The following is a 21,531-nucleotide window of genomic DNA, read 5'->3' as shown; positions in this document are numbered from 1 at the left end:
ATGGATGAAGTAACTCTCTTGTGATATTATTTTTTCAGACAAATATTGTTCCACACATTTTTACATTAGTTTTCCAATTCTTTGTCTAAAAAGTGTTCCTATTCTTTTTTAAACCTGTTAAAAAAGCCTAACTATAGATGTGTTGTTGTGCAATCAGTGAAATCAACTGCACTTGATATCCAGCACAGAACAGACGGGAGGATGGTGACAGTAAATGTTCAGGTTTCAGTAAACTAAATCAAGAGAATATGTTCACTAATTTAATTATGTTGTGGAGAAAAAATACAAGATTAAACGTATTTGAATTAAAATGACTTTTATAATCCTCTCTAAACCTATATAAGTGGGATTTGGTGTAATCTAAATGTGAGCACAGATTGCATTCCAAATCGCACTGCCCTGTGCTTATTTTAGATATTGCATAACAATGTTTCATAACAAAAAAAAAATCTGAAAAAAGACAGGATATTCATTATGTGATAAAAAAATCATTTCAGGTTCAAATCACTGAATTGAAATAATTCCAAAGGCCTGAGTTCTTTACAGTACTATCTATAATACTATCCATGACACTTAAAACTCTTTGTGCACTGTGCATGCTGTGCTTAGTCTACGTGACAGCTTGTGTATCTGCAATCTGGTGTTTTTTTTCTCATACAAAAAATATTGTTGTAGATGCTTGATAGACTAGAAAACTACACTTAAAATAAACAAAGAAGCTTGATTTGTATGACAGCACTTCACGAATCCTGTGGTCTGTGACAAGGCAATTGAGGTTTTTTAAATTCATCCTTTATGTCTCATTGCAAAGAAAAACAAAGGCCACATATTGGGATGAAAGTGGCTACACCACACATGAACACTGAATAATCACACTTTTGACAGAATTAAAGGCTATGAAAGGTGTCATTTAAAGACATACTGAGAAATGATAGTCGCCACTTTTTTGCTTGTATTCATGAGAACAGCTACCTTGGAAGTAACGTGTTTGTGTTTTAGCCCCCTTTAGTGTTTCTTCATGCTTCTATAAGGAAGAAGACACAAGAAAAGCAAGAAACTGAGAAGATGAACCTTTCAGGACCATGGTCAGCTCAAGCTCAGTTGAGACGTTGAATCATCACGACTGAGAGAAATGTCTGCAATTTCTGTGGAAATACACTGAAACATTTAAAAAAAAATCCATCTTAAATAATTTTATACTAGATGCAAATTCAATCAATGATATAACTATGACACATATTCTGCTGTTAATATGTTAATATGATATAAGCTGCTAACATATAGAATAAAAAATAACTATAGCAATATAAGGTGCAACAATGTATAGACACATCTGAAGAAAAAAGTATTCTTTTCGGGTGTTTTTTCCCTTTCGATTCGTTTCCTCTTTTAACGCGTGTTTTGATTGGCTCTCTCCGACCCTTGTAACCAATCAGCCTCCGCCTGCTATGGAGGAAGGAATAAATGCAAGATGGCTCCTCATATAAAAACAGTCTTCTGGGTCGTCCTCAACGTGCAACAAAATAACTCTTTAAATCTTATCAGGTTAAAATATTTATCTGCGAAGAGTTCTGAGGGGTGAACTGGGCTTTATGTTAATGGTACTTGGCGATATTTTGTGGAAGAAGACAGCAGAGAGACGACCGGGGCAACTTTGAAGACATGAATTGGTTGTGAACTCTCTCTCTTTGGTAGACAGAAGCACACTGTTGGGGCCTCGGCTAGCTAGCGGTAGCTGCTAGCTAGCTAATGACTGTCTGCTGTTATCTGTCGTACTGGAAACAGCGTAGCAAGAAAAGTTTCAAGTTGTCGGGTGCCTGTTGGATGTAGGACGCTGAAGTGCCCACAATAACTGACCATGGCTGTATCGAGGTAAGATACGTCTGTAGTAGCTCTGTTTATCTATCCCAGGGTTTTTTTAGCTATTAGCTAGCGGGCTTGCTAATACCTGCTAGCTTTTGATTAGGAAGAGAATGGCATGGCGACGCCTGACAAACGTTAGCAAGTGTAATGTTACAGTGTGAATTGGTCGCCTCTTGTGATATCCCTCGAAGTGTTAACGTAAGTTTGGGCTCGTGTTCACTTTCAGGTGCGACATTAAAATACATCCCAGTACTCTGTAACACTCTGCTGATGCCGGCGTTAAGTACAGGTTAATTAACGTTGCTGTGGAGTTATGTCAGTAAAGCTGCTTTGCAAACAAGAGATGCCACCACTGGCTAGCCGCCTCTGCATGCACAACCAGTTAATGTCAGTGTCCGGAACAGTTGCACCTGTAAGTCAACCGTAAATACACTCAGGTGTAGTCCACCTATAGTTTGTTGGGGGATTGTTGTTATGTTGTTTCTCTGGTACTGAAGACTTCACGGCTCTTGTGTAGCTGATGGCATGTAAGTCCAGTTTTCTGATTCCAGCCCAGCAGGTTTTCCTTATAGATCAAGAAGATCCTTTATGAAACTTCTTAAGTGCTCCAGTTCATGCCTTTGCATTGTAACAAAACACAGAGATGGCAGGGATAATTTTGACTTAAGTGTGTTTCAGGGGCTAGTTTAGTTTTCATAACAGCACACTAAACAGGGGTCACATAGGAACACTGCACACAGAAGGGGGGGAAAAAAAGGGGGGGGGGGGCATCCTTCTTACCTCCTCTGCCTTCAGAGTTCATTACACAGAGTGAATCATGAAAATCACACACCCACATCTGAAAGATTTTAAAAAACACAAAAGAAAAGCCCATTGCTTTCCAAAGCAAATGCTGCATTGGAAAAGTTCTGAAAGTAAATGACTCCAACAATGGTTAAATATTAGAGAAGTATACTTCTCTAATATTTAACCAGTTATGTTAATATTAGAAACCTAAACAGTCACACTTCGATGATAGTTTTTTTTTTTTTAAGTCCAAATTTTAAAACTGATTTTTAGAGACGTTTGATTTCTTCCAAATATTCTTGTTGTAAACAGAATTTCTAAAATTTGTGTCGAGTCCACGTGTTGTGTGTATATTAGTGTGCGTTCATCTCTTGTCCAGATTAAGTGTTTGTAGAACCTGAAGGGATATCTGCACATCCCTAATCCACTTCACTTTATTAATAGACTGCTAATGACCTTGGTGAAAGACTGGAATCATTAGGCAGGTTGCTTGGGTGCAAAGCCAAGAAAATAAAGTAGTGACTCTTTTAATTAGTTTACATCTTTAATTATTTGCACCGTAGAGCATCAAAAACAGATGGACTGATCGTAAAATTCCAGGATGATGCAGATTTAATTAATTAATTAATTAATTTTAAATTAACTCCAATTATATTAATGGGTAACATTGAGAGCTTCATTCTTAGGAAAAAAATGCTTTCAGTATCTTAAATCTTCATTACATCATGTTTGAACATTAAGTGATCCAACAGGTTAATGTTCTGCTGCCACTGTTAAACATTGTGTAATTTGCTGACTGGACAGTGGCTGTCAAGAAGGTCCACGCTGATGTTCTACTGACTACTTTCAACCTTGATTTGTTTTCTTTTGTGTGCTTCTTGTAACCTGTCTTTAGACTTGACCGATTATTTATCCTGCTCGACACTGGAACCACACCAGTAACCAGGAAAGCAGCAGCCCAGCAGCTTGGAGAAGTGGTTAAACTCCACCCACATGAGCTTAATAACCTCTTATCAAAGGTGTGTATTTTCATATAATTGTGATTAGCTGTGAGGGTTGTCACAGGCTATCGAGCAGAAAAAATATTTTTCTGTGTATATTCATGTGTACACACCTTCATAGCTGTAAGGTGTACATATGTGACAAATATTTTGAGAATTTCTTGCAAAAGAAGAACAATATTTTTAAGTTGTCTGTAGTAGTGCAATGCTTCTGGTGACTTGACGCCATATTTGCTTTGCATGTTTGCTGTCCAAATAGAGTTGGTTATGCAGACTGCAACTGTTTTTGTGTAGTTGCTGGTGAACTTTTTCTCAGCTTCAAGTTGGGACTTAAAGGGAAAGAAAACCCAGCAGTATCAGAATGTCGTCTTTGTTTGTTTTTTCTAAACAACCCTGTTGGCTATACCAGCCTGAGTATCCATAAGTGCTCTCACACTCAGATGTGTGGAATATTAATAATGTCTTAAGGCATCTGTGTTTCCAACCAGATTAATGAGCTGAGCTTCATTATTGTATACAGAACAATCCTATAGTCTTGAGCTTTGTGAGATTGTATGGGGTTTAACTGGGGCGCTTTTCTCTTATCACAGTTTACAATCAGGTGTATATTAAGTTGCAGTGATGAATGCTCAATTTAAACATGGGCAAATTTTCAAATAACAATGTCAGATTATGTACAAGTAATTCCTGTGCATCACAAGATCAGACTCTATATGTTTTTGTTTTTGTCAGCAGCTGTCTTAAAATATGGCTATCTTGGGTACACCTCTTTGGCTGTATCTGTTAAAACTTTCTGTTTGCAGCCAATTGTACAAAGAGTCAATGCAATCTCTTTTCTGTCATTTATAAGGTCTTGACCTATCTAAGGAGTCCCAATTGGGACACCCGTATAGCAGCAGGCCAAGCTGTAGAGGCCATTGTGAAGAATATTCCTGAATGGAAACCAGCTCCAAAGCCTAAAGAAGGTGAGCATTTGTGCCTTCTCATTAAAATATTTAAGTGATGAGTTGGAGGTATATGCATCACAATAATCATTTGTTTTTGTGAAGTGATCTATTCTTTTGGTCAAACATGCTTATGAAAAAATTCAGACCACATAGGTTTGACTTAGGTTTCATATCAGTTCATAAAGTGACTGTTTTGTGTGAAAACTTGCATACTAATTATTAGGTGCTTAAGGGTGTAATTGAATACATACTGGTTTAACACATGATGCCCTCTGTTGTGAACTGGAAAAGATGCCTAAAGTAGGTGTCCATGCCCCAAATTGATGTCTTTTTGTCTGTTTAGTTTCACACTAATTAATATTTTTTGTAAAATAGTGAAATGTTGCATCATTGTCTTTTTGTTTTTGCGAGTTATAACCTTCTCTGTGTTATATGCTCTGTGCTAATTTACCTACAATTTGAATATTGCACCTTCCCTTTCATTTTCACTTGGCTACACCATTTGAAATGACAATTTAATATTATGAAACTTTGTGTTTGTTCTGTAAAGAGTCCTGTGAAGACCTGTCTCCAGAAGAAACATCTTGCGACCGGTTGAGTTTCTACCACTTTGACATCTCCCGCCTGCTGAAACACGGGGCATCTCTGCTGGGATCTGCTGGGGCCGAATTTGAGCTGCAGGATGACAAAACTGGTTTGTAGTGACTCTTCAAATATTATTTCAGCTGCAATAACATCTATGCTCTTACACCCTCTCCCATGCACACGTCTGAACCTGCACGGCCTCTTGTCTGATTGTATGTGTCGTTTACCAAAGTGGAAGATTTTAAATCTGCATTTTCCTGCTTGTTTTTTTCCATTGAGGAAAGACATTATCTAATAAGTTTTTGATTTAAAATGAAGACCATTGTAACAGGTTGAAATGTGTTTGGACAAATGCCAGTCAAACCTGACCATTAAGACTGCTTTGTTACAAATTTGAATACAGTTTGAAAGGAGAAAGTTGTTCGTTCTTATCTTTTGGTGGTCATTTGAATTTGTAGTTCCTGTGTATGTCGTAACGCACGTAATGTCGTTTCCCTTTGGCCTCATTTGACTTCTCATTCTTGGTCCCAATATTACTGTTTACTAAATTTAACAAGTTCAGTGTGACATTCAAGACCATTCATAATGCTGTCTGTTGTTTAACGTAAATCTTTTGTTTGTTTGGGGGGTTTTTTGTCAGCTACATGCACTTTGAGCCAAAGTTTCTAAAGTTTCCAGCCAACTTCCTGTCATTTATTCTCAGGTGAGATGGACCCCAAAGAACGTCTTGCATGCCAGAGAAAGCTTCTTCAGAAGAAGTTGGGTCTAGATATGGGTGCTGCTATTGGGATGAACACAGATGAGCTGTTCAACGACGAGGACCTGGACTATACCTGTCAACCCAATGCCCTCAGAGCACACGGAAGCAAAGCCACAGCTGGATCCAGCTCCGGAAACCACTTGGTGAGTCTCACTCGGACCTCTCGAGTCACCATATGTTAGCACACATTTTGTCTCTTTGAGTTTAATGAATTGTCAAAGGGAAGTCTTAAACATACCTCTCAGTGTAGCCAGAACTTTTTAGGCTTAAAAGATGCTATTGCAGTTTATACCTATACCTGTTGCACTGCAGTATTAAAAACTTGTCTGTGCCAGATTTGTTTTTGTTTTGTTTGTAAATGGGTCATGTAGTTTGATTTTCATGTCGTGGGCCCTTTTTGTGAAGTTCTGCACGCTTCCTGTGAGTATGCACGGCATAGCAATAGAGTAGATTCATCATCTTTTTTTATTTCTGCCTCATCAATATTTGTGGCAGCTTCCAGTTGTTGAAACTGTCACTATGGTTCTTCATTTGCTGGAACACTTGTTTGCAGAAAGTCAAGCACAGGATGAGGAAATTAAAATGGTTTGTGTGTGAATAGGCAGAGGGAATGCTGTTGTTAAGTCAAATTGTTGAATGTTGTCATTGTGTTTCTTAAATTTGTAAAGTCTTAGTTCAAACTATAGAATCAAAGACATTCCTTTGTCTCTGACCACCTGTCCAGCCAATTTGGTGCTGGGTGAGGCTGACGTGGGTTTTATTGTAGATACATTGTATCTGAAAGATCTGTTTCTTGTGTTGTACACTTCCTGCTTTTATGATCCTTTTGGTGAGCAGGAACACACACACATACACAGTGCCTTGTCTTAGCACCATTGGGGGGGTTTTACAGTGGGAGGTGCTTGTGCTGTGATGTGTATTGTAACAGTTTGTCAATAGAGAGCTGCTCTTTGAAGGATTTGGACTAGAGACAGGTGATGAGCATTATGCTCCACCACCTGGTTCTGACCAAAGCTCTCCCTCGTTAGCGAGTTAAAGACCGGTTGAAGATGTTCTGTCTTGTTTTTCGTTCTTCATGAGGAATAAGTCTCTAAACTAGCGGGGCCTGTGGAAACAGACTCAACAGCTGTCAGCTTAGAGTTGCTGTTTATTATAATTGGAAAGTTTTCTTGAAACAGTATCCCCACTTTGAGATTCACTAGAGGAGGAATTTCTTAATTAACACCACTCTTTTGTTTTTTAGACCATTCAGGCAGCTGAATTGATCGACTCAGAGTTCCGACCAGGCATGAGCAGTCGTCAGAAAAATAAGGCTAAGAGGATGGCCAAGTTGGTAGCAAAGCAAAGATCCAGAGACATGGATCCTAATGAAAAGAGGTAGGACTATCTATATATTCTGGATTCTAATCAAAACTGTATGTTTGGAAGAGTGCATGTGTTGTATTTTACATGGGGTTTTGTTTTTTTTGTTTTTTTGTCAGCGTACTTACAGTTTTTTAAGATTCGAGAGTTATCATATCCTGTGACTTTCATTTGTCTTTAACCTTTAGTAACGACAGTTTTGAAGGTGAACCTGAGGAGAAACGAAGAAAAACCACCAACGTAGTCACTGAGCAACCAGCAACAGAGCATAAGATCCTAGTCGACAACGTTCCGGATAACTCCAGTCTATTCGAGGAGGTAAGCAATCAGAAACAAGTCGGTGAAGCTGGTATAGATGACAGTGTCAGATAGCTGATGCGTTATTGTTTTCTCCTTAGACGAACGAGTGGCCTCTGGAGAGCTTCTGTGAGGAGCTTTGCAATGACCTCTTCAATCCCTCGTGGGAGGTAAAAACACAATACTTATTTTCACTTGATAATGTAAGTTGAATGAGAGGGGGTAGAGTTGGCTCAAAGAATAACCACATGTGTTGTTTTTGTTTCTCAGGTTCGTCATGGTGCAGGCACCGGTCTTAGAGAAATCCTCAAGTCCCATGGTGCTGAGGGAGGGAAGGTGGTGGGAAGCACTGCAGAACAGGTAGGTCTCAACCACATCTTCAGGCTTTTTTTTTTTTTAAACAGCTGAGTGAGAATCGGACATGACCCCAGACTGTACTGATATTTTGATGCAGATGTTACGGCAGCATCAGGAATGGATAGAAGACGTGGTCATCCGGCTGCTGTGTGTCTTTGCTTTGGACCGCTTTGGCGATTTTGTATCTGATGAGGTAGGTTTGTTTGTTTATCAACAAATGTTTTTTGAACATATTTGTCCTAGAGTTTTTCCACTCCTTTGTACATTCCCTTACGCGCCTTACTGAAAGGTTCAGCACTCTCCATTCCAGGAATTTGCAGGCTGTGTAGGGACAATGCTAAAGGTTACTGTTTTTTTGTTTTTGTTTTTTTTGTTTTTTTTGGGGGGGGGGTTGTTTTGTTTTTTGTTTTTTTTGTTTTTTAAGTGTGACACATGTATATAATAAACATTTTTTTTTTGATTGGGTGCTACATTTCTTTATAAAATTCCTTCCAAAATCACTGTTTTCAAAGAAATTAAAGTAAATTCTCAGTAAATTATTAATTTAGCATAAACTAGATAAACTAGGACTTCACAGATGCAGGGAATTGAGGTCTGATTGTGACAGTGTGTTACCATGTTTAGCCTGTAGGAGGAAGCCAAACTTTTTACTTATGTTTGTCAGATGTGTGTCACTCAGCTCAATCTGTGTCTTTGGCTTTGATTTAACTCTTTCTATCACAATCTTGCTCTCTTCCTTTTGACAGGTAGTGGCTCCTGTTAGGGAGACGTGTGCTCAGACACTGGGTGTGGCCCTTCGCCACATGAATGAATCTGGTGTTTCGAGGACGGTAGATGTCCTACTGAAGCTGCTGAAAGAGGACCAGTGGGAGGTGCGTCATGGAGGCCTGCTGGGAATCAAGTATACCTTGGCTGTTCGTCAGGTACACCATCTCTATCACTGTGCATATGATGAGTTTTGAATAAGAATAGCAAGATTCGACATTGTATTTGATTCGAGTAGCGTGTGGCCATGAATGTGAATTGTGGGGAACAGGAGGTGTTATACTTGGACAAAAAGCTTTTTTCAGACTGGACGCATATGTTCTCGTTGTTATCTCGCTTTCTGATGCTGTATACACACATGCTGATTTTCATCTTCTCTTTTGTGTCAAAGGACTTGATTGCTGTTTTACTTCCCCGTGTGCTCCCTGCAATCACAGACGGCCTACAGGACTTGGATGACGATGTCAGGGCCGTGGCAGCTGCAGCCCTCATCCCTGTGGTCAGGGGCTTGGTGCAGCTACTGCCCAATAAGGTGTGAAACAAAACCAGTTTCAATTTCTGTGGTGAAATGTGCATTCTGTTAGTAGTTAAACTTTCTGCTGTCCTTGTTGCTTATTAATTTAGTCTGAAAACTTAATGTCTCTCAGGTACCCTTCATAGTGAACACACTATGGGATGCACTTTTAGACCTGGACGATCTGACTGCTTCCACCAATAGTATTATGACTTTGCTGTCCTCGCTGCTAACCTATCCACAGGTTCGACAATGCAGGTCAGTTTCAAGCTTATGCAAAAAAGAGACTAATAAAGTAATATATCAAAAAATACTGTTGATTTATTGAATAATAGGAGACTCACAATACCAGAAATTGGTTCCAGCGATTCCATATTTCAAACCTTGACTCCAAACCATACACAGCTTTTGCAGGGTGTCTTCATAAGAGCATTAAGTGCTGTCATAGAATTTTGTCAGTGACCTGACATTAACTGACATTATTAGTAACTTGGGGTGAAAGCCAACTCACAACAGTACTTTGTGTTAAACACTTTTTAAATGACCTAATTTTCCATAAAAGGGCACAAACAGACAATACACCCCACAGAACCACAAGCACAAAATTAGACGAGCGCCAACTCTTTAGCTATGACCCTTTTTTTTTTTTTTTTCTCATCCCAGCATGCAGCAGTCACTAACTGTTCTGGTTCCTCGGGTATGGCCATTCTTGAGACACACTATATCATCAGTAAGACGAGCAGCACTGGAAACGCTTTACACACTACTGTCTAAAGCTGACCAGGTAAAGATCTAACAATAATAATCGGATAGTACATCTACATGTATTTACAAAAATATGAGCAAAATATTTCTTTTGTTTTGTTTTTTTAGCTCTTAATCCAGCTTTAAACTGAATTGCATCCCTAATAATAAGGTGGCGTTTTTGTGGTTTTGCTGTTCCAGAGCTGTGCAGCGTGGATAAATCCCATCCTACAAGACATGCTGCGGCATATCTTCCAGTCTTGCATACTAGAGAGCAATGAGGAAATCCTTGAACTGATCCTAAAGGTTTGTTACATGACTCACCTAACTACTTTGGGTTAAATGACAAACTCTGTCCAACTTTGGTTATAAAACACAGCTGGAACGATACAGACGATGCTGTATTGTCGATTTTTAATGTAAATGTTAAATTTTTTATTTTTTTTTATACTTGGATAGCACATATGGGAGACTTTGATTTTTTTGCATTGTTAATCTGCGTCTTTTATGTGCAGGTGTGGATGGAGCTGCTGTCTCAGGCCCCCCAACAGTATGTGGTAGCAGCCAGCTGTCCATGGATGGGTGCCTGGCTCTGTCTCATGATGCAAGCTTCCCACATTCCAATAGACCTGAACATGCTGCTGGAAGTAAAAGCCCGCTCCAAGGTTGTATACTTTATCTTTATACACATAAAAACTTTTATTTTCAGCGTATCTTTTGTTTTAGAAGTAGGAAGGAGCAATTTTACAGTGACAGGAATTAATATGATACATTTAAACAAAAGGTCAGCATGACATAATTTGGAATGATTCAGTGTTTCCACTTCTATTTTTATCAATGGGTTCATGCAAATAATGCAGATTCCCTATCACACAAGTCAGTGCACCTTGCTGTGGTTGCTAGGTTACAGACTGGCAGACAATAAGAGTCTTACAGCCATGTTCTGCATTTTTGAGCCAGTGGAGCTTAAACCTTAACCGTCTGGAGGAGGAAATAAGAGACAGGGGATGCACTGGCACACAGAAGCGTGCACCCACCCACCAAGTGGCTTAAATGCCGGTTTAACGAGGTGTGGCGGAACTGAGGAACAATAAAAAGAACTTGGGATGGACAGGTTTGCTTTGCATGTAATGAACTAATAGTGTTAAAAGAAGGGAAGCGGACAAATGTCTACAGAAGGTGTCTTTCCACTCTTAAAACCACGTCAAACATGTAGATTTGGCATCTTCTGAAATAAAACAAACTTTAACTAATATCATGTTGTTCAAACAGGATAAATGTGGCACAAAGGGACGTCAAGCAAGCAGTCAGGTGAAGGAAACTGTTCAGGAATATATAGCGGGTGCAGAGACGGTGACAGATGACCCAGTTACGAGGGACTATGTAGTAGTTCGTGCTCGACTTATGGCTGCCAAGTAAGTTTTCATAGTTATAATGGGAAGAAAACTCTTTAACTTAATGATCTTTAACTCTCAAGAAATAACTGGAATTGCTGACTAAGTGATCGAGGTTGCGTTTGCACTGACTGCTCTCTTTGTACCTGTGTAATCCAGATTGCTGGGGGCTTTGTGTCGGTGTATTTGTGACCCTCAACTCAATGCTGCATCCCAGGAGATCAGACCAGCAGAATCTTTGGCTCAGCTATTGCTCTTCCATCTCAACTCCAAGTCTGCCCTGCAGCGAATCGCAGTGGCATTAGTGCTTTGTGACTGGGCTGCACTGCAGAAGGTAAAATTCAGTTGTTGAGATTTTTTTTTTTTTTTTTGTTAAATAAGATTAAGATTTCTTGACTTGGCAGCAAAGCAGAATCGGGCTTTCAGAAGCTGAAAGGTTTTCTCTCGTATCTTTTCAGGATTGTCAGTCGGTGTCATCCACCGTGCTGCCTCGTCTTCTGGCCATTCTGTCTGAGCAGCTGTATTATGATGAGATCGCCATCCCCTTCACACGCATGCAGAATGAGTGCAAGCAGCTGATTGCACTGCTTGCTGATGCCAACATAGACCTCAAGGACCGCCTCAATTGTAACGTTTTCACCATTGATCAAGCCAGTGAGCTGGTAAGTCAATACACACACATGTGCACTGATAAACCTTTGACACACGATTATCAGATTGGTGAAGCACCGTGATCTTTATTAGGATTTTGCAGCATGTTTGTCATCTAGGTATGGTGTCTCAACAAAACCATGAATGATTTTTGATCAAAAACTGTAACAATTCTTGGCTTCGAAGGTTAATGGATATTGCACTCTGTAACACATCAGACTCTTTTTCAATCACACCCTTTATCCCCCTCCTGCTTGTTCCCTAGGTAACCACCATCTTTGCAGAGTCAACAGCCGGGTTTAATGTAAAGTCCAAACAGTGGCCAGCCCTGGACAGCAAACGGCAGCAGGCTCAAGCGACTGTGATGGAGACCAGCACAGAATGGCAGCAGCTGCATCTGCGTGTGCACATGATCGCAGCCTGTGCCGTGATTAACCTGCAGGTGCTCCCCGACAAACTGAACCCACTCGTCAGGCCTCTGATGGAGGCCATCAAGAGGGAGGAGAACACCCTGATCCAAGGTTATGCTGCCTCTTTTATAGCCAAGCTGCTTCAACAGTGTGCCGGACGCTCGCCGTGCCCCAACCCTAAGATCATCAAAAACCTCTGTGCCTCAGCCTGTGTGGACTCTGCAACCACGCCCTCATCTGCTTGCCCCGTACCTCCGACACAGGAAAATGCCAAAGGTGAGACCTTTTGAAGCTTGGCTCTATTTTCAGTCTGTCAGCTACAAACAGGATTTTAAATTTGGGGTTTCAGTGATGTTTTAAAAGGTTTGACTCGTGAATATAAAAATCATGTGTTAACACTGATGGTTTTCTTAATTGTCATGCTTTCAGGGGGTGGCTTGGAGAAAGACGGCATGCATCACATGGTCAATAAATCTCGAGGTATCATCACTCTGTATCGCCACCAAAGAGCTGCGTTTGCCATCACCAGTAAGAGGGGTCCAGCTCCTAAAGCGCCAAAAAACCCAACCACAGAGCTTCCTCCTGGCAGCACCATCAGCTCAGAGAATGATGAGGTACAGAAGAACTAAAGTACATTTTCAACACATTGAGCTTAAAACCAACAACGCCATGTTGTCTTTACTGTTCTTGGTCTTTTTTTCTTTCATTTCAGAGCAGGAAGCCATTTCTTATTCAGAGACGAGGTGCAGAGTTCGCCCTAACAACTATTGCACGGCACTTTGGTGCAGACCTCACAAAGTCTCTGCCATACCTTTGGGAGAATACGGTGGGACCACTGACGTCAGTGGCAACAGAAAATCAGTGCATTGGTATGTTGATTATGTTGATCAGATTTTGATCTTTGATAGACACTGGTGAAAATATCGTCACCTTGATTTTCACCAATATAGACCTGTAACTGTCACTTAGGAACATAAACTGTGCTATTTTAGATTTAATTGTAGATATCTTAGAAACTAAAAGTTGTATAGAGTCTCACGAGTCAGTGATCAGTGGAATGAAAGGTCTCCTTTCACCGAACCGATTCTCTATATCCTTCCGTGTTTTCACATCGTTAAGATGTACAGAGTTGTTACTCTGAATCATTGTGTTTCATGTGTTGTAGATAGGCAGGCCCAGCTGGAGAGGGGCGACGCTGCAGCTCAGGAATTGGTCAACTCTCTACAAGTACTGGAAGTCATGGCAGGAGCCATGGCTGCCGAACTCAAGCCTTTGGTAAGTTTGATCCATTTTGACTGATTTACTTTGATCATTTTTTATGATTATCATGGATTTGGAATCCGTGACATTTTATGGAGATTGTTGGACTTTTTTTTTTTTTTTTTTTTTCCTTTTCCTGCAGTTATTGGAACACCTGCCCCATTTGTTCACCTGCCTCCAGCACCCATACACAGCAGTACGTCACATGGCAGCACGCTGTGTTGGTGTGCTTAGCAAGATAGCCACACTGGAGACCATGAACAGTTTCCTTGAGTGTGTATTACCCTGGTTAGCTGCTATTGATGACTGCACCAAACAAGAAGGCGCCATCGAGGCTTTAGCCTGTATCCTTCAGTGACATTACCTTTCAGTTTTTTTACCTTTCTGATATAATAGCACTCCAGAACTGATTTATTTGTGCCTTTATTTAGTGTATTCCTGTGCTGTATTTTACTGTCCTTGACCAAGACTCCTGCAGGTGTCATGGAGCAGCTGGATGTGGACATTGTGCCCTACATCGTGCTGCTGGTGGTACCAGTGCTAGGCCGTATGAGCGACCCCAGCGACAGCATTCGTTTCATGGCCACACAGTGCTTTGCTACACTCATCCGCCTGCTGCCACTAGAGGTACGAGCACCCAGACAGCAGGCTAAAGTGCAGTTTTAATAATTATTTAATGTTTACATCAGGGATGTCAAACTCCTTTTACACTGTGACCTACATACAGGGTATAGAAGTTTAAGTACAAACTTGATCCCTGGGGTAGCTGTATATTAGAAAAAGAAGTACAATTGCCTCAAAATTTCTGCTGCGAAATAGTACTTTAGTAAATCTGTCGCCATGAATCCTGATCAGTAAGAAAGCTGTAAAACTTGTGAAAGTCCAGAATTTATACCTACCTTTACATTTTCCACAGCTGTACAGTGGACAGGATTGGAGTCTTTGCTGGGCAAATTTTGGCCCCCGAGCCTTATGTTTGACACCTCTGGTTTGGACTCTGAGTAATGTATTTTCCTCTTTTCTACCAGGCGGGTATACCAGACCCTCCTGCCATGTCTGCTGACCTGATCCGGCAGAAAGCTAGAGAACGTCACTTCCTGGAGCAGCTGCTAGATGGCAGAAAGTTGGAGAACTACAAAATCCCGGTGCCCATTAAAGCAGAGCTCCGGAAGTACCAGCAGGTTTGTGTCACGTTTAAGGATGCCCACCCTGTGGATATTTTGACACACGAACAACTTCTGGAACAGTTTAGTGCTTTAGTCTCATCACCTCCAGTGTGACCGTATTTCTGCCACATTAAAGACTGAGGTTCCCTTAAATGCGGAAGGCTGGCAACATAGATAGAGATGCTGACAACAAATGGTTTACTTTACAGTAAATTTTAAAGCAGTCAAATGGAGGTTAAGTAAATGTGCTGGCTCTTCTTTGAACTGGCTTCTAGCAGCTCTACTGAGAACGAATCTATCTCTGTAATACAGAAGTGAAGACATCCTGTTTGAAATGTTGCTGAAATCGCTGCCACATCCTCAGCATCACTAATGTAACTGACTCATAGGCACTGAAACTGATGGGTGTCATTGAAGAGATTGTTTTGATGACTTTTGTCTAATCATTAGTATGATTAACCAGTGAAACCTTGATATTCAGTGTTGTGGTATTTGAGCGTTGGTGTGTTTAATCTTGCAGGATGGAGTGAACTGGTTAGCATTCCTGAACAAATACAAGCTGCATGGGATCCTGTGTGACGACATGGGTCTCGGCAAGACGCTGCAGTCCATCTGCATTCTGGCAGGCGATCACTACCTCAGGTACTAACAGCACTGTTACAGAGATGGAGTACGTGCTCAAATATATTATCTGTTTAAACAGTGCTATGCTACTCTATGCAGTCATTGTCAGAGGCTTAATAAGTGTGAGTTGTTTTACGCCCATTTTTAATGTGGTTTAAATGCAGACAAAACACGAGTAACCTCCACGAGAATAATTTTTATAGGTATTACTCGTCCACATGCCTTATTGCCCTATAAAAGACAGAATATGGTTTGACAGCTTGAATACCAGCGGTGGTCTGTCCAGGCTCGGTGCATTCTTAAAGCTGCCTTTGATCTTTGACCTTTAAAACTCTGATCCAGTCTCATGTTTGAAGCGCTGTGTTAGAAATTGTGACTCAGTGTGTGGGTGTGTGTGCGTGCGCGCGCGCTTCAGGGCACAGGAATATGCCAAGACTAAAGCAGCAGACTGCAGCCCCCTGCCCTCTCTGGTGGTGTGTCCTCCCACGCTGACTGGCCACTGGGTGGACGAAGTGGGCAAGTTCTGCGCCAAAGAGTACCTCAACCCGCTGCACTACACTGGGCCTCCTACAGAGCGGATGCGGTAAGGATTAGTCAGAGTTGACTGCAGGAGAATGATTCATGCTCTCATTTTTTTTGTAAAATTGAATAAGTGAGGAAGAACAGTTTGTGTGTGGGTAGAGATAAATGCATTTATTTGAAGCTAAGTAAACATGTACTTCTTTTCAGGCTGCAACACCAAGTGAAAAAACACAATCTTGTTGTAGCCTCTTACGATGTTGTCCGAAATGACATAGATTTTTTTAGGTGAGTGCTACTCCAAAGGTTTTTTGTTTTTTGTTTGTTTTTCTGTTTGTTTTTGTGTTTTCTGTTCTGCATTTTAAAGTGATTTTATTTCTTTTTACTTTTCTAGAAATATAAAATTTAATTACTGTATCCTCGATGAGGGTCATGTGATCAAGAATGGGAAAACCAAACTGTCCAAAGCCATAAAACAATTGGCTGCCAACTTCCGAGTCATTTTGTCAGGAACGCCCATTCAGGTGAGGCTTCCTTTGTGATCTGAAAAGGAAATGGAGATTTCCATTCTTTCCATGTTTTCTGCAGCTCAGAGTGGAATAATGTTTAATGCTCTAACTTCAGAATAATGTCTTGGAGCTCTGGTCGTTGTTCGACTTCCTAATGCCGGGCTTCCTCGGAACAGAAAGGCAGTTTGCTGCACGCTACGGTAAACCAATCCTAGCCAGCCGAGACGCCAAAAGCTCATCGAGGGAGCAGGAGGCAGGTATGTGAACCCCCTAGTTTTTGTTTGTTTTTTCAGATATTAGATTTTCTCTCATTCTATCTGGTTACTCTTACTGAATGTGGCCTACCATTAATGTTGCCTTCTCCATGTAGGAGTCCTGGCAATGGAGGCCCTGCATCGACAGGTACTACCCTTCCTTCTGAGGAGGATGAAGGAGGATGTCCTCCAGGATCTTCCTCCTAAAATAATTCAGGACTATTACTGCAACCTGAGCCCTCTACAGGTATTGACCCATAATGACCTTGGAGACATTCCACATTAGTATGATGAACAGTAGTTGGAATGTGTGTTTGCAAAGTCTTGGTTGGAATCCATGCTGGTAAAACTTGTTAGTGGCACAGTTTTATTGATTTTGGCTTCGTCACTGCCTGCAGGTTCAGCTGTATGAAGACTTTGCAAAGTCTAGAGCCAAGGCCAGTGTGGATGACAGCATCTCTGTAGCTTCTACAGAGGAGGAGGAAAAGCCCAAGCTGAAGGCCACAGGCCATGTCTTCCAGGTATGTGTGGTTTGATAAATGTGGTCTTTGCGGTTCATATGTGAAGAAAGTTTGTCCTGACCATAATGTGTAGCTTTGAATTGTTCCTTTCTGGTAAATGGAAAAGCAAATGTTTCTTAAATATTTATGCAGTAGAATATGGTACCTGCATACCCCCCACATATTTTCCACACCATGGCAGAATATAAGACGGACAAAACAGTGGCCTGCTCATGAAAACTGTAGGCTTATAATCTCTCTTTTGCCTTTTACCCTTAAAATTTGACATTTGGAGATTTGACTCGTCAGTGAGGAAATTCTTGCTTGTCAGTGTCACACGGTTTCCTCATTTGTCCTCCTGATGACTGACATCTTAAAATCTGTATCAATGTTTTTTATTATTTGCATCTTATAAAACCTTACGTGAGTTTTTAACAGTCTTTCCTTTGCTGATGGTTCGCCGTGTTAATAGTTGGGTTTATGTCTTCATTCTTTAAGGCGCTGCAGTACCTGCGGAAGCTGTGTAACCACCCCAGCTTGGTCTTGACCCCTCAGCATCCAGAGTACAAACGCATCACTGAGCAGCTGGCAGGACAGAACTCAAGCTTGCGAGACATTCAGCACGCGCCAAAACTATCTGCTCTCAAACAGGTGAGATATCACTCTTCAGGTCATCTTTCTCACGTCTTCCGTGGACCAAGTGTTTGATCCTGATAACTTTTTGATTTTACACAAAGATATGTAGGAAGAAGAGATTCTATAAGGATGTTTGTTGTATTCAGTTATCCAACCGTTCACTTGTATCTGATTTCAAAGATGCCCCATGCCTTCAGTCTAACACGTTTCTGCTCTCAGCTGCTGTTGGACTGCGGACTTGGTGGTGGTGGAGGATCAGAGGGGGCCACTGAGGCAGTGGTGGCCCAACATCGTGTGCTAATCTTCTGTCAGCTGAAGAGTATGCTGGATATCGTTGAACATGACCTGCTGAAACCCAGACTGCCCACCGTCACATACCTGAGGCTGGATGGCAGCGTGCAGGCCGGCCAACGTCACTCTATAGTTTCCAGGTTAGCTCATCTGTACAGTTGCTCGCTGTCAAACACAGAAGTCTGCTCAATGCGAGTTTGCTAAATGAATGCAAGACTAGGATTTCTTCTTTCTGTGCCTCAGGTTTAACAATGACCCATCAATAGATGTGCTGTTGCTGACCACCCATGTTGGTGGTCTGGGTTTGAACCTGACTGGTGCAGATACCGTGGTGTTTGTGGAGCATGACTGGAACCCAATGAGGGACCTGCAGGCCATGGACCGTGCCCATAGGATAGGACAGGTACTGTTGTTGAACACACTTGCTCAGCAGAATATCAGTGTGTAGACAGATTTAGGCAGTCCAGGTTGTTTTGATGACTCTTAACCTTCCTCTGACACTGAAATTGCACAATCAAATCCCGCGTAAAGAATTGACTTTCTTTTAGTTTCACATTGGATCAGCCTTGGATTGTATCAAGAGGCTGCTGCTGTCTAAAGCTAGTGATGCAAAGAGAAGCAGTTGAAATTAGATTGGCATGAAAGCATTTAGTACGTTCCATTTGTCTTTTGCAGAAACGGGTGGTGAACGTGTACAGGCTGATCACACGAGGTACGCTGGAGGAGAAGATCATGGGACTGCAGAAGTTCAAGATGAGCATCGCTAACACTGTTATAAGCCAAGAGAACGCCAGCCTGCAGAGCATGGGCACAGACCAGCTCCTCAACCTCTTCACACTCGACAAGGTGAGAGCAGCTCTGTCCTCTAGTGTTTGTACTATTGTTACTGATTTCTAATAACAGTCAAATTTTTATGTTCTCCACTAACACATGCACGCATCTTTCCCCTGTGTTTGGCTGAACTCCCTTGTCTGTAAATGTGTTTCAGGAGGATAAAGGTGAGAAGGGCGAGCAGTCATCAACCTCAGGAAAGACTTCCATGAAGTCAGTGCTGGACAGCTTGGGAGAGCTGTGGGACCAGCAGCAGTATGATTCAGAGTACAACCTGGACAGCTTCATGCACTCTCTGCAGTAGCACTGTGTGCAAGTCCACCCAGTATCCATCAGGCGTCTCGCCCTCTGGCCGAGCAGGACCCGGTCAGAGCGCGAGGAGACCCCTATTGCTGCAGCCACATGCCTAACACCGCCACCTTAAATAGAGTAACGTTAAGGAGTCCCTGAAGGATAATACTCTCAGTACATTTCCCACTGCGATTACTTACCCACAGCCAAAGACCTGAATCGTTGTCGTTCTACAGTCGATAGGTATGCAGCAACATCACTCAAACTTATTCTCATGAGGTAAGTTACCCAGGTCCTTTGCAAACCTGAGAGAATAAAACCATGTGATGATGTAACAACTGTGAAAGACGTCGTCTACAGTAGCGGAACGTTTTCCACTCTTTCAAGTGCACAGTGTTTCATAAGTAAAGTTATCATTTATAGTTACAGCAGCAGGCGCTACTTTTACAGCCTTCTACCCTCTGCTCATATCACATTGCCAGAGTAAACAGTGTTAACTGCTTCAGATGTTACTACCTAGATGCACCTTCCTCATGTGCGCCCTCTTCTACTACCGCCGCCACCTCTCACAAAGTCTTAAAACACCGTTATACCCACCTCTCTGCCTGATGGATACAAACATGTTTTTGTATGAGAAAAGGAAACAGGGAGAGAGTAACAAGAAGCCACAGGATGCCGTCACACAGTGCTGGCTTTTTATAGCACAACGCTGAGCTCAGGAGCGGGTTGTGCTATGTCAAGACGACTCCCGTTCTTCAGACCATGCCCTGGAAGAGTCTGTTCACAAAAAATGTGGTCATCAGGAGGCCCTGTTTGAGAAACTATATTCTGTGTCCACCTTCTCCACATGTACTGTAAAGAGACTGACCCGGGAAAGCACTGCGCGTCAAAGCAAGTTTACAGAGATGGAACTGAGGAGGCCAAGCTGTGGCTGGTACCTGAAACTTGTCATAAGTATTTTTAAAAAATGAATAGACTTGTACATAATTGTCTAATTGCTGCTTTTTGTTTATGATCTTGGGATTGTAATAAATTCTACAAACCTTTGAGTCATGTATTTTTCTTTGGACATCAATGGCCAGTAGATGGTGTGGTTGTACATCCAGGGAAAATAAAAACTAGAAGTGAATACATGTAACACATTTCCACATTGGTCTAATTTGAACCTAGGTAAATGCAAAATTTACCACTCCACAGGAAAGCATGGTTCAAATGGATCGGTGGGTAAATTTAATTTGTCTGATGCTAATTTGTAACTTTCTAAAGACATCTTGTACAAAAAGTGCTCAGAAAAGTGGGAATTTTATCAGAGGAAGGAGATTGTGCTATGTTTTGTTTCTTTTAAGCTAACGTTACAGTGTGTTTTTCATTCTCACAGCTTGACCTTTACATTTTCCAGTGTAATTTGTAAGTGGCCCAAGAGCACAGACCTTTAAATGTTACTGCGGGGGCCAAAGAGCGTAATGAAAGTTAGTATTGACAGATTTTTATTTTTCATGTTTGGGGGGGTTGCAGCAACAAACTCAGAAGCGGTAGTAAGCAGTAGCAGCATTAGAGCTCCATGTTTTTGAGTCACAGTCATACTGCAAATAATCAAGACAACAGAGGTCCAAGTCAATAATCATCAAATCCTCACAGAGGTGGAACCAGTGCTCCAGTCGGGTAATAAAAACTTTAAAACTAAAAGTCATTAAAAGCAGTGGGATGTTTTTTGTGGGGGAAAGGAGCATATTCCTTCATGTGATAAGATCACAACATGAGACCTCCAGTGTTCGTCTACCCAGGGAGCGCCCATGAAACAGCAGGGACAATGCGGTACGCTATCCAGATCGACATGAAACGCGTATCCGTAGACAGGAATGTAGATGGTAGATGTATAGATATAAAATGGTTGGCATCATCAGAATCATGATCTTTTTCATTTGTACGCACACTTGATTAAACAGATATAAAATGTTGTCATTAGGGTTTTTTTTTTTAGTGCCAAAGAAACTGGCAGGGGGGGCAGTTAACTTAGAGGGGTTGTGAAAAGCATTAGTATAAACTGGTTTTAAAAAAAAAGGCCAACCAGACCAATACAGACATTTCTCCAACCTTTCTCCTCCCAAAACATCCAAACAAACTCAGCATTAGCTCAGAGTAGGTTCATTAATCATAGTGACCTGATTGTTTGATTATTATTGTTACTATTATTTGATTCTGCTTTGGCTCATA

General features: G+C 41.4%; 1 protein-coding gene across 2 annotated transcripts; it reads left to right on the top strand.

Annotated features, from left to right (window-relative positions):
* Positions 1-1,465: 1,465 nt before the first annotated feature.
* Positions 1,466-20,366, top strand: btaf1 (BTAF1 RNA polymerase II, B-TFIID transcription factor-associated). Of its 2 annotated transcripts, none has more exons than XM_004554547.4 (38): positions 1,466-1,872; positions 3,545-3,668; positions 4,501-4,615; positions 5,148-5,291; positions 5,886-6,085; positions 7,186-7,319; positions 7,493-7,622; positions 7,703-7,771; positions 7,872-7,961; positions 8,056-8,151; positions 8,705-8,881; positions 9,115-9,255; positions 9,371-9,495; positions 9,901-10,021; positions 10,183-10,287; positions 10,497-10,646; positions 11,254-11,396; positions 11,535-11,709; positions 11,834-12,037; positions 12,292-12,712; positions 12,866-13,050; positions 13,149-13,305; positions 13,602-13,711; positions 13,839-14,040; positions 14,175-14,323; positions 14,725-14,877; positions 15,383-15,504; positions 15,902-16,069; positions 16,216-16,293; positions 16,400-16,529; positions 16,630-16,771; positions 16,885-17,015; positions 17,167-17,289; positions 17,767-17,919; positions 18,124-18,335; positions 18,439-18,598; positions 18,871-19,041; positions 19,184-20,366. In XM_004554547.4, the coding sequence occupies exons 1-38, from the start codon at positions 1,859-1,861 to the stop codon at positions 19,328-19,330; spliced, it is 5,571 nt and encodes a 1,856-aa protein (XP_004554604.1). In that variant the 5' UTR covers positions 1,466-1,858; the 3' UTR covers positions 19,331-20,366. The 2 variants fall into 2 exon arrangements, with proteins under 2 accessions (XP_004554604.1, XP_076748023.1); XM_076891908.1 differs by having other exon boundaries at positions 8,056-8,155; positions 8,709-8,881.
* Positions 20,367-21,531: the final 1,165 nt, after the last annotated feature.

Source organism: Maylandia zebra, linkage group LG13, assembly GCF_041146795.1.
Source record: "Maylandia zebra isolate NMK-2024a linkage group LG13, Mzebra_GT3a, whole genome shotgun sequence".
NCBI lineage: Eukaryota > Metazoa > Chordata > Actinopteri > Cichliformes > Cichlidae > Maylandia > Maylandia zebra.
Note: the sequence above shows the minus strand (reverse complement) of the source record. Positions and strands in the feature narration are given on the sequence as shown.